Source organism: Oxyura jamaicensis, chromosome 5 (assembly GCF_011077185.1).
Source record: "Oxyura jamaicensis isolate SHBP4307 breed ruddy duck chromosome 5, BPBGC_Ojam_1.0, whole genome shotgun sequence".
NCBI lineage: Eukaryota > Metazoa > Chordata > Aves > Anseriformes > Anatidae > Oxyura > Oxyura jamaicensis.
This window is the reverse complement of record NC_048897.1, coordinates 9,952,215-9,965,225: the sequence shown is the minus strand read 5'-3', so window position 1 is coordinate 9,965,225 and position 13,011 is coordinate 9,952,215. Positions and strand designations below refer to the sequence as shown.

General features: G+C 41.8%; 1 protein-coding gene and 1 long non-coding RNA gene across 2 annotated transcripts in view; both read right to left on the bottom strand.

Annotated features, from left to right (window-relative positions):
• The window catches only part of LOC118168500, a 74,604-nt gene extending 67,673 nt beyond the window's left edge, over positions 1–6,931 (bottom strand). The window contains exon 1 of the long non-coding RNA XR_004751604.1: positions 5,661–6,931. This is a non-coding gene — a long non-coding RNA (uncharacterized LOC118168500). The remainder of the gene's footprint in view (positions 1–5,660) is intronic.
• A 2,202-nt stretch (positions 6,932–9,133) lies between these two features.
• On the bottom strand, positions 9,134–13,005 carry SPTSSA (serine palmitoyltransferase small subunit A). The gene is made up of 2 exons (XM_035327048.1): positions 12,825–13,005; positions 9,134–10,383 (listed from the first exon to the last, which is right to left on the bottom strand). Exons 1-2 carry the CDS (start codon positions 12,925–12,927, stop codon positions 10,280–10,282), a joined length of 207 nt encoding a protein of 68 aa, XP_035182939.1. The 5' UTR covers positions 12,928–13,005; the 3' UTR covers positions 9,134–10,279.
• Between the last annotated feature and the right edge of the window lie 6 nt (positions 13,006–13,011).

The window sequence follows — 13,011 nt, the reverse complement described above, 5'->3', positions numbered from 1 at the left end:
CAGCTCTTATAGGATGAGAATACAATAGATATTAATCAGAAAGCAAGTCGACATAATGCCACTGTGAAAAAGGCAAACATCAGCCAAAGCTGTATGAACAGGATTATTTCATGTGTCTTTCAGAATATAATCTTTCAGTTTCAGTTGATGCTGATAAGGCCTCAGCTGAGATAGCATCCAGTTTCAGAAAAGATTTGAGAAATTATTTGAGGCAGTTTAGCTTATAGGAGATTGTTAAATCCCCACCTCATCCTTCCAGTCTTTGAGGATGTAAAAACCTGTTGCAAAGAAAAAAAAAAAAAAAAAAAAAAAAAAAAAAAAAAAAAAGGAACAATCAGTCATCTTCACACATAATGTACAGGACAGGTAGGAATAAGCTTAAATGGAAGCAGGGTTGTGGTTAGAGATGAGGAAAATCATACAGCCCCACCCCAGAGCAGCTTACCCGCTTTGCTCGTTTATTTGTATATGCATATGATGAATATGAAAAGTATCTTGAAAGACAAGAATAATTGGAAGACCCTTTGGCTCTCAAAACTGCTGAACCACTGTTGATCACGAAAACAGATTACCTTCCCTTCAAAACTGCATTCCTTTCTGTAGTACTAACAATCCTGAAAATGAATCTCAAATTGGAGCAGAGCTCTGCAAAATCATACAGCTGGGAACATCTGGGGGAATCAGCTGTTTCCTTTCCACCAGTGCAGATTCCCACTCTCACTGAGCACATGTTAGCAGGAAACTTCCTCATTAAGGGGCACTGCTTGGGGTGTCTTTGGTTGATGGCTTAACAAGGAGGGAGAAGGTTGATCTGAGCTAGAAGCCTTAAACTTGCAGCTCACTTAAAAACGTAGCAGCTTGACGTTTGTAATCCACTTGACATTCTGGCTTGTTATACCAGTACATCAAGCCGGTCTGACAAACAGGCTAATTAAACAGAGAGCAGTAACTACTTTCGCAAGCTTCACCCGCAACGTTGAGGTGAGCTCTAATTCCTTGAGTGCAGCCAATCAAGACATAAGTCACCGTGTTTAGAGTTGTTGCCAGGGGTTTGGGGGTTCAGACGTGGTTACCCTGACATCCCAGTTGAGTTGCCAGCAGGAAACCTGTCTCATTCCCACAGTGAAATTTTCAATCAGGTGTAAAGCAAAGCTGAGAAGTAGTGCACATGGGACCAAACGCAGTGTAGATTGTGGGGTGCCTAGCCTGAAACGTGCTAAAAAGGAAGGTATAGCCTCCCTGATAACCTTCTGAATTCATTCAGATGTGATAACAGGGACTGGAAGCTGAGTTTCGCCAAGTGAGCGTCCGTATTCATTTTAGCAACACAGCCAAAGCTGATGCTAGCTTCAGCTAGCACAGCTAACCACATCCCTCACCCTTGAGATTGGTGATGGTGACAACAGAAATGCAAGTTACACAGATCCTTGGTTTTGCCGAGCTCTCAGAGCCCTTATAGCCCAAAGATGCTAAAAAATTGCCTCCAGCAAGAGCAGAAAATCCTACCCACTCCTTTCACCTACTGCAAAAGGACACTAAATGAAGGTCTAATTCCTGAATAAAGGCTCCTAAGTAGCATTTTTAAGTGTTCTGACACCTAAAAAAAAAAATAAAAATAAAAAAAATAAAAGTTCTTTAAGTGCTTTATGGAGTGTTTTTTCTGGTTGATGAAAATCCAGTACAGTGAGACAAAGTATTCTGTTTTAATAATTTGTCTTAATCACACACCATTCGGGAATTCAAAAAAGAATATCTACAGAAAACCTGCAATAAACAAAAGGAAAGAAAATAACTGCAAAAGCAGTCTTGCTTTCTCTGGTTTGCAGTTTCAGACCTTTCATGAGAACAATCAGCTCTCATAAATAAGTAATTTTCAAGTTCCACAGGGAACAGCTTCAAACTGAATTAGTGGAAATCAGATTCTTCTTTCTGCTCTCCCCCAGAACCAATACTTCACAGAAAACAGAGACATTACGATTTCTTCATAATGGAGTCATTCATGACAATGACACTGCCTCCGGTACAGAAGTCCCTGGCTGTGGATAAGGATGAATCAACCTTTGACCCCGGTGGCTAACACAGGATCCTCATCACATGTATTTTGAGGAAAGAAAGTCACTGTGATGTTGTACCAACAATAATAAAATAAAGGACAGGTCCATAAGATAGCTGTTCTGAAAACTGAGCTAATAAGAAGGAAATCTGCTCAACTCACAAGCTGTTCTGTTTTACAGGAAACAGACTTTAATATATTGCAGTGCATGCCTTTCCTGACCTTTTGTCCTCAGTTCCAGCTCAGAAGATGGTGCTTTCTATTCTGCTGGGTTTGGTCTTATTAACTATAATTTTTATTGACTTATAATAGCATTAAGGGAAATACAATGTTGTAAAGATTATCTTGGGACCATGTCACCACTGCCGTCTCAGTACTCTCACTGTATTTTCACTCTGTCATCCTATCAGTTAACTGTTGGGGCTCTGTACATTCCTCCTCACGCCTGCTGCTTGAGTTGCTATCATATTCCATGTGATTTTTTGGTATGGTTCCTTCAGCTGGCAACTGCTCCTTCTTATATCCCTCCCTTTCTAACTGCCCCATCAAAACTGACCTTTTCCATAGTCTGTAAAGGATGATGGAAAAGTTGGTTCGAACAGACTTCCCATGAAGAAGTAGGCCTCTGATCTTCAGTCTTTGTGACATGTTAGGTATTAGTAGAAACTTCACCCTCTTCACCCTCATTGCCAGAGGGTCTGCCACAGACCCCCACCGCAGCACGGTCAGCATTTCAATATCTTGTTTTCCTTCATTATCACAACTTCGGTGATTTACCTTTGGTAACCGCAGCCTCCAACTGTCAAAACGCACACATTAACTCACCAGGTGAAACAAAATGGGCACAAATCAATCACCGTGTCTCCTATCTGTGTTCCCTCTGGTGTCTGCTGTCCTTCTAAGCCAGGCCTCAAATAATCCGAGAAAGCATACAGCAGTACAAACCACTGCAATGCACAGCGCAGAGGGATTATCAGTAGCTGAATGAAGAGGTCTGATGTTGCTGAAACATCAGGCAAAAGAGGTTCTCCCAGATATTCATTGAACCGGTATAGCACAGGATGCATATATGCTGGCTTTAAAAGGATTATTACCATCATCAATCAACTTACCACCGACCAGCATAGCATTTGCTCCCCAGATTGCTGTCACCAGCCAAAGAACAAAGACTGAAACTCTTGGACTATGCCAGCCACTCATCTGAACAAGCCTCACGACTTTCCAAAGATACAGGATAAACCATTTGTGAGCACATATGCACATCACATTTAGCAGGAGCAGTACTGAAATCCAAGATGTCATGCAGATGCATACAGGCTGTCCCGTCCACCTCACGCGATGCAGCACTGTGTGGAGATGAGAGCCGGCACCTCTGTGGGCTTCAGCTTGTTTGTGATTCCTCACACACCTTTTCACTCTTTTCAGCATGAAGATTACTTTGTATAACTATTTCCAAGGAAATGCAGAGCATTGCACAAATCATTCTGCAGTGCACTTTTGGATCTCAGCATCAGGTGCCATCACATTGCAGGCATTACCTGCAGCTGCACCCGGCCTGGAAAGCCTCACTTCCACAGAGTGTCTCCTATTCCCTGAGTATAGGTAGCTTCTTCATTTTTCAGTGGAGACCACCTTTCCATTTGATTAGACACCATGAATTCAGCAGACCCTATAGAACTTACTTCTGTGGTGTATGACAGATTGTGCATGTTACACTCTGTCAGTTTGATTTGAGCACCATGTTTTTGTCTAGCCTACTGGAATAACTCTATGACACAGGAGGTGTGTTGAAGATTTTTCTTTTTTTTTTTTTTCTTTTTTTTTTTCTTTTTTTAATAAACAAGAAAGATATTCATAGTCATCCACTAAGCTAACCCTGAGTTTGGAAACTATCTGATAATTCTGATTGAAATTCAGCAAGTATTACCAAAACATATACTTTTCTCCAGTCCTGGGATGCAATACTCCGGACTTTTTCTCCAAAATGTTAATTTTGAGTCGGTAATATAACATAAGCAGAAGAACAAACTGTCAAATCTTGTATCTGTAACTAGACATCCAAAGACACACTTGGTCTGAATTTGACTAACTCCTCAGATGATCAGACATCACAATCCCATTATGCCAGAAAGAATATTATACAAAGACATCTGCCAGAATTTCATAATGTTACTGGTGTGTATTAAGCAGCAACATTCAAAACCGTATTCTGAGGCATCCATTTCTTGCTTTTTGAAATATACGAATCAAGAACAACTTGAATGAAAAACAATCCAAATGGAAGAGGACAACAATTAACTGTACAGAAGCTGAAGAGGAACACAAAGATTGCCTGGAGAATTTTTGGTTTAAATTCCTATGTGACTATGAATACTTAGATTTTTTTGTTGTTTGTTTGTTTTTCCCTAAATAGACCCTAAAGCAAACAAATTTTGCACCAAATAAAATCAGTCATCACCAAGACAATTCCTTTCCCCCCAAAAAAAATTCTTCTGAGGGCTATGTACTATGCCATCTTCTCATCTTGAAATATGGGCCTCAAATATAATGCCCACCTCACATTGCTGGGAGCACAAAATGCAAGATATGCCAAGACAGTTTCACCTACAGATGAGTGTGCAAACAAACAAACAACAACAAAAAAGCATCATACTTGATATTGTAACTATATGAATATTAGTGATGTGTTGATTATGTTAGGTCCAAGTATCAAAGATAACTTAGAGCAGGGAGCTTGTACTTCAGCTTAATATCCAAGCTTAGTAAAGGTTCACATCCTCTAACTGTCGGTGCTACTCAAAAAGCAACTATCTACAACTAGAAATCAAATTTTAGGTGTCTTCCTCAAACATTGTCTGGATAACCTCTTCAACAGGATCAAATGAAAGAAATACTATGATTAATTTCTTTGTGGGAAGATAGTAGTAGGTTGTTCATTAATCATATGTTTAATTTCCAAAGCTCAAGCAATAAGGATTAGATGCGCCACCTGCTAAACTAGACACCATTAAAACATTTTCAACCTAATCCAGTCTATTGCTGTGACAAGACTGATATGGTGCACAATACGCACCCTCCAAGGTTAAGAAAGAGCAACAAAAGACAACCAAGTGTCTTCTGGTAACCTATGAAAGACCATTTTAGCCAGTAAGAGGCTGTGACAGATCACCATCACGATCCTGCCACCACGGAGGACTGCTGTTCTCTGCACACATTGTTTTTTCTGATACTCTGATTGGTTTGCATTTGCTATGTCCTGTATTAAATTTGGCAATTCTTGTTCCATGCTTACCTGTCCAGCCTAAGACAGGTGTCAAGGCCGCAAGAATATGGCATTTTATCAAAACACCAGTTTACATAACACGAGATTAAACTGCAAAGCCTTTAGAAAGAGGCTTATTCAGTCTCTAATCCCAAACACCATCACTCCAAACCTTTAAATAAATAAATCACTGGGGCATCCTCCTAGTGCTGGCGGGTACCTTTATGGCATGAAGGATCTCCAACTCACACGTGGCTATGTGTCCACAGTCCAACCACGCAACTCAAGAACCAGGGTGCTATTATCACCCCTTAAAACCACTCTTCTGCAACAAAAAGTTCTTACCTTGGTAACTGCTGTATTTACATGAGTAATTTACTTTTTCATCTGGTAGATTTGGGGGTTTAACACCAGTATCAGCTTCAGATTGTGTCAAATTTCAACACAGCCACCTGAAAACAAGATTATGCTTTCTGTTGAGGGAAATAAGTCCTATTTTTTTTCCAAACAGTAGAAACATCCATTCTGCAAGAGCTGAAGCTCCACAGAAACCAAAAGCCTTGTAAAATATTTTTCATTCCCCAGTTCACCCTGACATTTGTCCAAAGACAAACCAAATTTCCATTTTCAGCCTCTCTTTGGTATTATTCCATCATATGTCCCTATGATTTCACATAACGAGCCAAGTTTATATTAGAATCACTGTAACTCATTTTAAAAATCCTCCAGAATGGAGAAGGCAATTAACGGAGGGCTCTCTCTGCATAGGAAAGTGGAATAAGTCTTTAAATAAAAAGTCATTAACAGACTGCAAAACACCTCGGAGCTACTTGCATCTGGAGCCACGCAGCACTATGAGCTGAGCAACGGCACTGTTGTGGGTGTAAAACAGAGCCCCTGATATTGAAAGGCCTCTTTCCAAAATAAAGTGTGCTTCTGTGCACTCCTATTTAAGGTCTAAATACCTGATCTGTAAACAGATGCTGCTCATGAATTGCACACATGTATCATTTTAGTTGCTATTAAAATAAGCACTATTACCGACAAAATGAAAGCCTAGCCAGTGCCTTCTACACCTTAAAGCTGTTGTTGGTTTTTTTGTTTGCTTTTTTGATGGTGGTTTGTTTTTTGATGTTGTTTTTGTTTTGCTTTTTTTTTCTTGGGGGGTTGCTGTTGTTTTTATTACAAAAACTCCACCCACAAACAAGCCAAACTGTAAAGCAAGTGCTCGAGACTGGCTCAGGGAATCCACAAAGCACCACGAAGTGATTCACCAGGAAAACCACCTCAGGACAGCCTGACTTCCAGCCAAGACCGCCTCCCAGCATTTTACATTGTGTTAAGCATTCAGCGATAAGATGTTGCGTAAGGTAATTCCCCATTCTGCTTCGCTGGGAGCACTCGCAGCATTTGAGAAAGACACACGCTGCCATTGCAAAAACATTGTGAAGAAATAGCTTGGTATTAACGATACTTCAGAGACTGGATCGGGTTTGAGTATCTCAGGGAGAGTGGATGGTCATCATTTCTCAGTCTTCAATCACGCTGTGACAGTTCAGACAGACGGAGGATCTTGTGCTGATGTACTGAATTTGATATACTGAATTTGGTAAGAAAAGCAGCTACAGCAGCTATTGTGCTCAGTGATGGCTCTGTTTAAGGCTGACCATAGCAGATCCAACAGAGAAACAATGGAAATAAGACAAAAGCATACAGCTTTCTGTGTCAAAACAAACAAAGAACCCATGAACTTAGAAAAGTATTTTTGAGGAAGAAATTAAAGGTATTGTCTACCAGTAGGGGATCCAATTCACTGATCTATTTAAGGAAAAAAACAACTCATCATTTTAAAGGTCACAATGGTTATGGAAATTATGCATTTATATATATATGTTTATATAATGATCGTCCCAGGACATACATATAAACACATATGCATGTGCACATATTCCAGACCTGCTTCTGGCTTGACTTTGTGCCTCAGTTTCCTCGTGGCTACAGCAGCCCCCACTCCAAAGGCTCTTGATGATGTCTCTGCGGGAGCGGGTGGGCACGGGGGTCCCAGCTGGCTGTCAGCAGCTGGTGTCTGATGGAGCTGGTGTCACCAGAGGTGCTGTGACACTGCTGGCATGCTCTTATTCGGGGTGACTCGAGCTAGACCCCAAGAGCTGTTACTAGTAGAAGACTAACATAGAGCTACTTTCAGGGCTCAGATTTTACTGAGCTCCCCACTTAAAAGAAATACTTCCCATGATTATCTTCTCCAAGTTTATCTAAAACACCGATGGCTCGGTTATCATCCTTTTAAAACAAAAGCATAATTGACCAGCTGCCTCCATAAGGTATTTAAGGTGTCTTCAAGATCCACCTTGCACAGAAAAAGCTTACAAGTACGTAACACAAAGAATTTGATCCCCCAGCTAACATGACAATAAAGCAGGCTGCAGTAGGAAAACAACTTGGTAGCCTTATGATTCATTTATTATTCAAATTTAATGATGAATTAAACCCCTAGCACCACCCTTACTTAAAAAACACCTTACTCAGTTTCATAATTATCCCACCTTGAACTATCACTAGGTCAGCTTTAGGAAAATCACATTGCAGATACCTCCTTCCAGAGATACAACATAAAGTATTTTATTAATTAAATTATTTCACCTTTAACAAAGTATTTGAAATCTAAAAGAACAGTCCAAGGCTTCTAGGAGATTCTTGATTTATAATTAAAAAGAGAACTGCTGAAAATGACTCCTCAAATTAGCAAATCAAATCCAAGTACAATATTGATCGGGCCCACTCCAACACAATGCAAGTTGTTTAGATTCTGGTTACTCTTTTTTTTTCCCCGTAACGAAAAGCAGACAGCTAATAAAAGTCAGTATATAAAAGCCCTTTTATAAAACCCTTTGCAATTAAACATCACACTTAACGTTCACAATGCTGCAGCAGGGGAGGGCTGCCCCCACCCCACACAGCTACAGCCCTCTCCCAGCAGTAGATGTGTCTCAGCCACAATGGCAGCTCACAAAGAAACATCACAGTACCGATGTAATCCACCGACAGCAGCAATTTGAGCTACTCTACTTCAAAACGAGTATGTTAACTAATCATTAGCTCCATATACGTATATTTAAAATACTATGTACAAGTCTGGATACACTTTTAAGGAAACACTGAACTGCCCACGCTTGCATAGCCAGTTTTTAATGAGCGAAGGCAGGATTACGTGCCTGCGGTCTCTGATTCGGCCTTAACCAATCAATAACTCCATCGCTTGGGCAGGGATGCTTGGGCATCCCTCTCAGCAGACACGGGATAAGTGGCAGATGGCATTTTTGTCTCCAAGACACAACCAAGACTTGCATTTAACAGTTTAGGTACTTTTCGTAAGAAATTCCACCCTTAAGCAAGGCACTGATTTAGTGGGAGACCTCTACCGACTGCAGTAAAGCTTCGCTTCACCTATGGAGTTGGAGGCCCACTGCTTACAGCTTCAGGATGATGATGGGGTTTTCAGAGATACACGAAGCACTTGGATGGGAAAGGGTTTTACTCCTATCTGTGTGCTTTTCAGAAAACTATATAAACCTAGAATACAGTATCTTTATAGAACAGTTTTGTTGTACAACTCCGGAATAATTCTTGATTTCCAAAGAAGTTGCATAAAAGATATAAATACCTATTATTACTGGGCCATTAAAATCACATTTTTTGGTCAAGCAAGTACCAGTCTTTTTTTTCTTTTTAGTTCGAAGAAAAGTAATCAGTATTCAGAAACACATTAACTTCTCAAAGAAAGTTTGGCATCCAAGCTCTGCTTTTAAAGTTTTATTTTTTAAACAACAAAAAAAGTCCTCCACTTAAGAAAGTTAGGTTGTTACCATCTTACATTTCAGAATACAAAACTGAAAAAAAATCCCTATTAAAAAAAAAAAGGCAGGACTTCAGCCAAGTATTCAGCTACTTATTGCTGTAGTTGTAACTCGAGTCCATTTAAAACCCTATGTTTTGGTCATTTGTAGCAACAACACATTTGGAACACTAGCAGCAATAGAAAACCCCCTTAAAACACAGACAGGTACACCATTGAGTGAAAATCAGCAGAAACCATCGCCATTGGAACATAACAAAGCATTATGTAAAAGTACAATTTAATTGGTAGCTAGAAAAAGTGTTGATTTAAAGTACTGTCCCAAAGCTTTATGTGGGCCTATGTGAACAAAGAAAAGTCCTTTTGTTCCCACTCTGAAAAGACCACAACCCCAGCGCTACTCGAACGTAATGAATGCAGCCTCCGCTCTGCCTCCGCGCTTTCTCTCTCCCACCCTCCTCCAGCAGGTGGAACACACAAACTCAAAATAATTGCGAATTCCAAATTCAGGTGATACGCACAAACACACTGCTGAACAAAGTCTGGACAAGAAAACAGTACACCTGAGTTCAGTCATACAAACTAATTTTTTGTAAATAGTGTTAGGCGAATATATCCATGTCTCTAATATGAATCTAGATGTATTTTCTTACAAAACGCATCAATAGAAATATCCAGGCAAATGCATACCATACAATAGCAAAAGCTTTAAGCCCCATTTAATAAGATGACTTTCTGATTAAAAATAGAAGGCAATTAAGATTTACTCAAAATTACAATTAAGAAAAGCTTTCACAGTGCAATGTTGAAACTGTCACAAAGTTAAGAAAATACTGATATCAAAGTACAATCACAATGTTAAGGTAGACAAAACTACTATACAAGGGCAGATCTTGTAAAATCAAAAGGAATGAACACAACATCGGGGACACCTCACGCCCCTGCTCTACACAGCTCACTTCCTAGTCTGCAGAATCCTCATCGTGTCTTTTTTTTGACATCGGTAGAAGTCTCGTTAAAACTAAGAGATTCATTCTTCTTTGTAGACCAGACTTCAGAGCATGATTACTTCTTGAAAATACGTTCTTCATCACTGCACAATTTCAAAGTAGTGCAATATTGCCATGATGTGCTGCGGCATGAACACATAGCCCGTGTACAGTGCCATTCCAACGATGGAAACTAGCATCGAATCTGAGTCACAGTTAAGGAAGAAAGCATTTGCAACAAAGTGCATGAGAAGTCACACAAGCATAGCATTTTATCTTTCCTGTTAACTATCTTATAACTTCATGGTTTTAAAATACAAGGTGTCAACTGCATTCAACCAATACATCTGTAGAAGAAGCAACAGAAAACTGACAACCAGAACGCTTGTTAGGAGTGACAAGCTGCACCGTGGTAGGAGGCCTTGGGGAACTGAAAATGGGCAAAAAGCTCAACTTGTGTGTTGCTTGACAGTACTTAGAACAAAAAACCGGCAGGGGTAATGAAAAATATGAGCTAATGTTGTGACATGCACCTTTCTAGCTATTTCAGCCACAAAGCCTCAAAGGATCAGCGTGGCTTGGAGTAAAGCTGTGCATTTAAATAAGCAGATACTCGTTAGTACTTGATTATAGCAGATCTGCAAAACAAACCTCACATGAAGACGCCTACTAAACAATCTCAAGATGCCCGCTTTGTTAGTTGAAGTCCAAATCGGGGCCTTTTGTAGAACTTAGAGAAGTCAGATGGTAGGAGTATAGCTTTTACTATTTATTTACCACTAGACCTTCTCTAGGATTCTCAAGGCTTTATCTACAGAAATGGTGGCACCAGACTACTGAAGGATCACACCGTTCAAAGTTTAAGATTTCAGAAATTCAGAAGTAGTGCACTCAATTAATAACTGCCTCTTGATTTCAACCACCAGCAGAGATTAAGTAAGCTTAGACAGGAACACTACGAAGGGCTCTGAAGATTAACAAACAAGATAACGCTGGATAACAGTACTCAGTTTCCACAGGTGAAATCAGAGGAGCTGCGCATGCTCCTTAACTTTGAGAAATCAAGTTACCTCTGCACGTGTGTTACAAAGGCTTTGTGACTGACTTCCCTGTGACAGAGTGGAGATATTCATTGTGCTTATTAGAGCGTACTAGCTTCTGGGTGTATTTTTAGTCCCAGAAGATTGCACAATGCGAGACTCTAAAATGAAGGTCAGCCCATAAATCCGTGTTTCAGTATCAGTGCTTGCGGTGACTCCGGAGCACGAGGAGCTGGCGACACACACAGGAGGTCGGCGCACCCTTAGCTCCCGAGGCCGCCGTGTCGGTGCGGCGTCCCCACGGCACCTGGCAGGCCTGGCCCGGCCACACTGAAAGCTCCCCGTTTGAGGGCAAAAACAGTTCTGCTGAACAGAGATCGCACACGATACTTGGGGCAGGTAGGACATTTTTAAGTTAAGCAGCAATTGCTTCCCTGCAACATGAGCGTTTTATAAAAATACGTGATCATACACACACACCTTCCATTTGCTTAACTATCTTGCCCAAGTTAAAAAGATGCATAGTTAACACAAATGGAAAAAAATATACATTCATGACTAATCTACTCGCAAGTGAAGCAGTAACGTAGGATTTTTCAGTGATACAGACATGGCATAAACAGAGCAAGGTATTTTAGTCAGGAATGTGTTTTTTTGAAATTAATAACTGCTACCTAAACAATCATGTGCAGCAAGTCTGTAAATACTAGAACAAATAAATAGTAGGCTATCTCCACTTTTACTGACTGTACACATGAAAAACTAATCTCATCACACAGCTGTAACCTGGGAAACCACTTTTATGTAACGAAAGCCAATTCCCTTACAACTGACCAGGAAAAGCAGCTTTGCGCTACTACTAACGCCGTTCTCGCTGGGTGTAAGCTATGATAATGCTCTGGTTAATTTGTCTCTTTGCCTCTTGACATTAACCGGAGGTGGCTCGGGGTCATTCACGCCACACATTTTAACCCACGATCAAAACAGACAGGCTGAAGAGAAGCACCTGCGATGCCATAACAACACTTGAGGGGATATACTGCCTGCGTGGGAGAGCTGGGTGAAGAAGCTAACCTTTAACAACTCTTTTACACAGATGCCTTCGCGTTAGCGTCTATCGAGCTCTTCCACTCCAAGCGAGACAAACAAATCTGCCAGCTGCAGGATCAAGCACTCTTCCACTACAACACCATGTGACGAAGCACCACCAAGACGCACGAGCGAGCTCGGCGGCGTGCACAACCACTTTCCACTCGGCAAAAACACGCGCACGGAGGAATTCACGGAAGGCTCGTGCTAACCAGAAACCTCGGGGTTCCGGTTTACAAGCCAGGAAAAAAATAAAATAAATAAAATAAAATAAAATAAAATACCAGAAAGAAAAAAGACCGAAGGAGACCCAGCTCCTGACAGACACCGAGCCCCGGGCAGCAGGACCGGCGGCAGCAGGCAGGGCAGCGGCTCGACGGGGACCGCCCGGCTCCGGCGGCGCCAGCCCCCGCCCGCTCCCCGAGCCCCGAGCCCGGCTCCCGGCTCCCCGCGGCCGCCCCGCTCCGTGCCCCAGCGCCGCCCGGCAGGCCCGGCGCCGCCGCCGCCAGAAGGATACTGAACACGGTGCGCTCCCAGGGCTCCAGCATGTAGAGCGCGGTGACCAGCAGGTACTGGTAGTACAGCCACGACATCTGCTTCCAGGCCGAGCCCAGCGCCATGGCGCGCACCGCGCTCTCCCCGCCCGCCGCTGGCTCCGCGCCGGGCCCAGGCCGAGCGGAGACGGGGGGCGGTGGCTGTCCCGG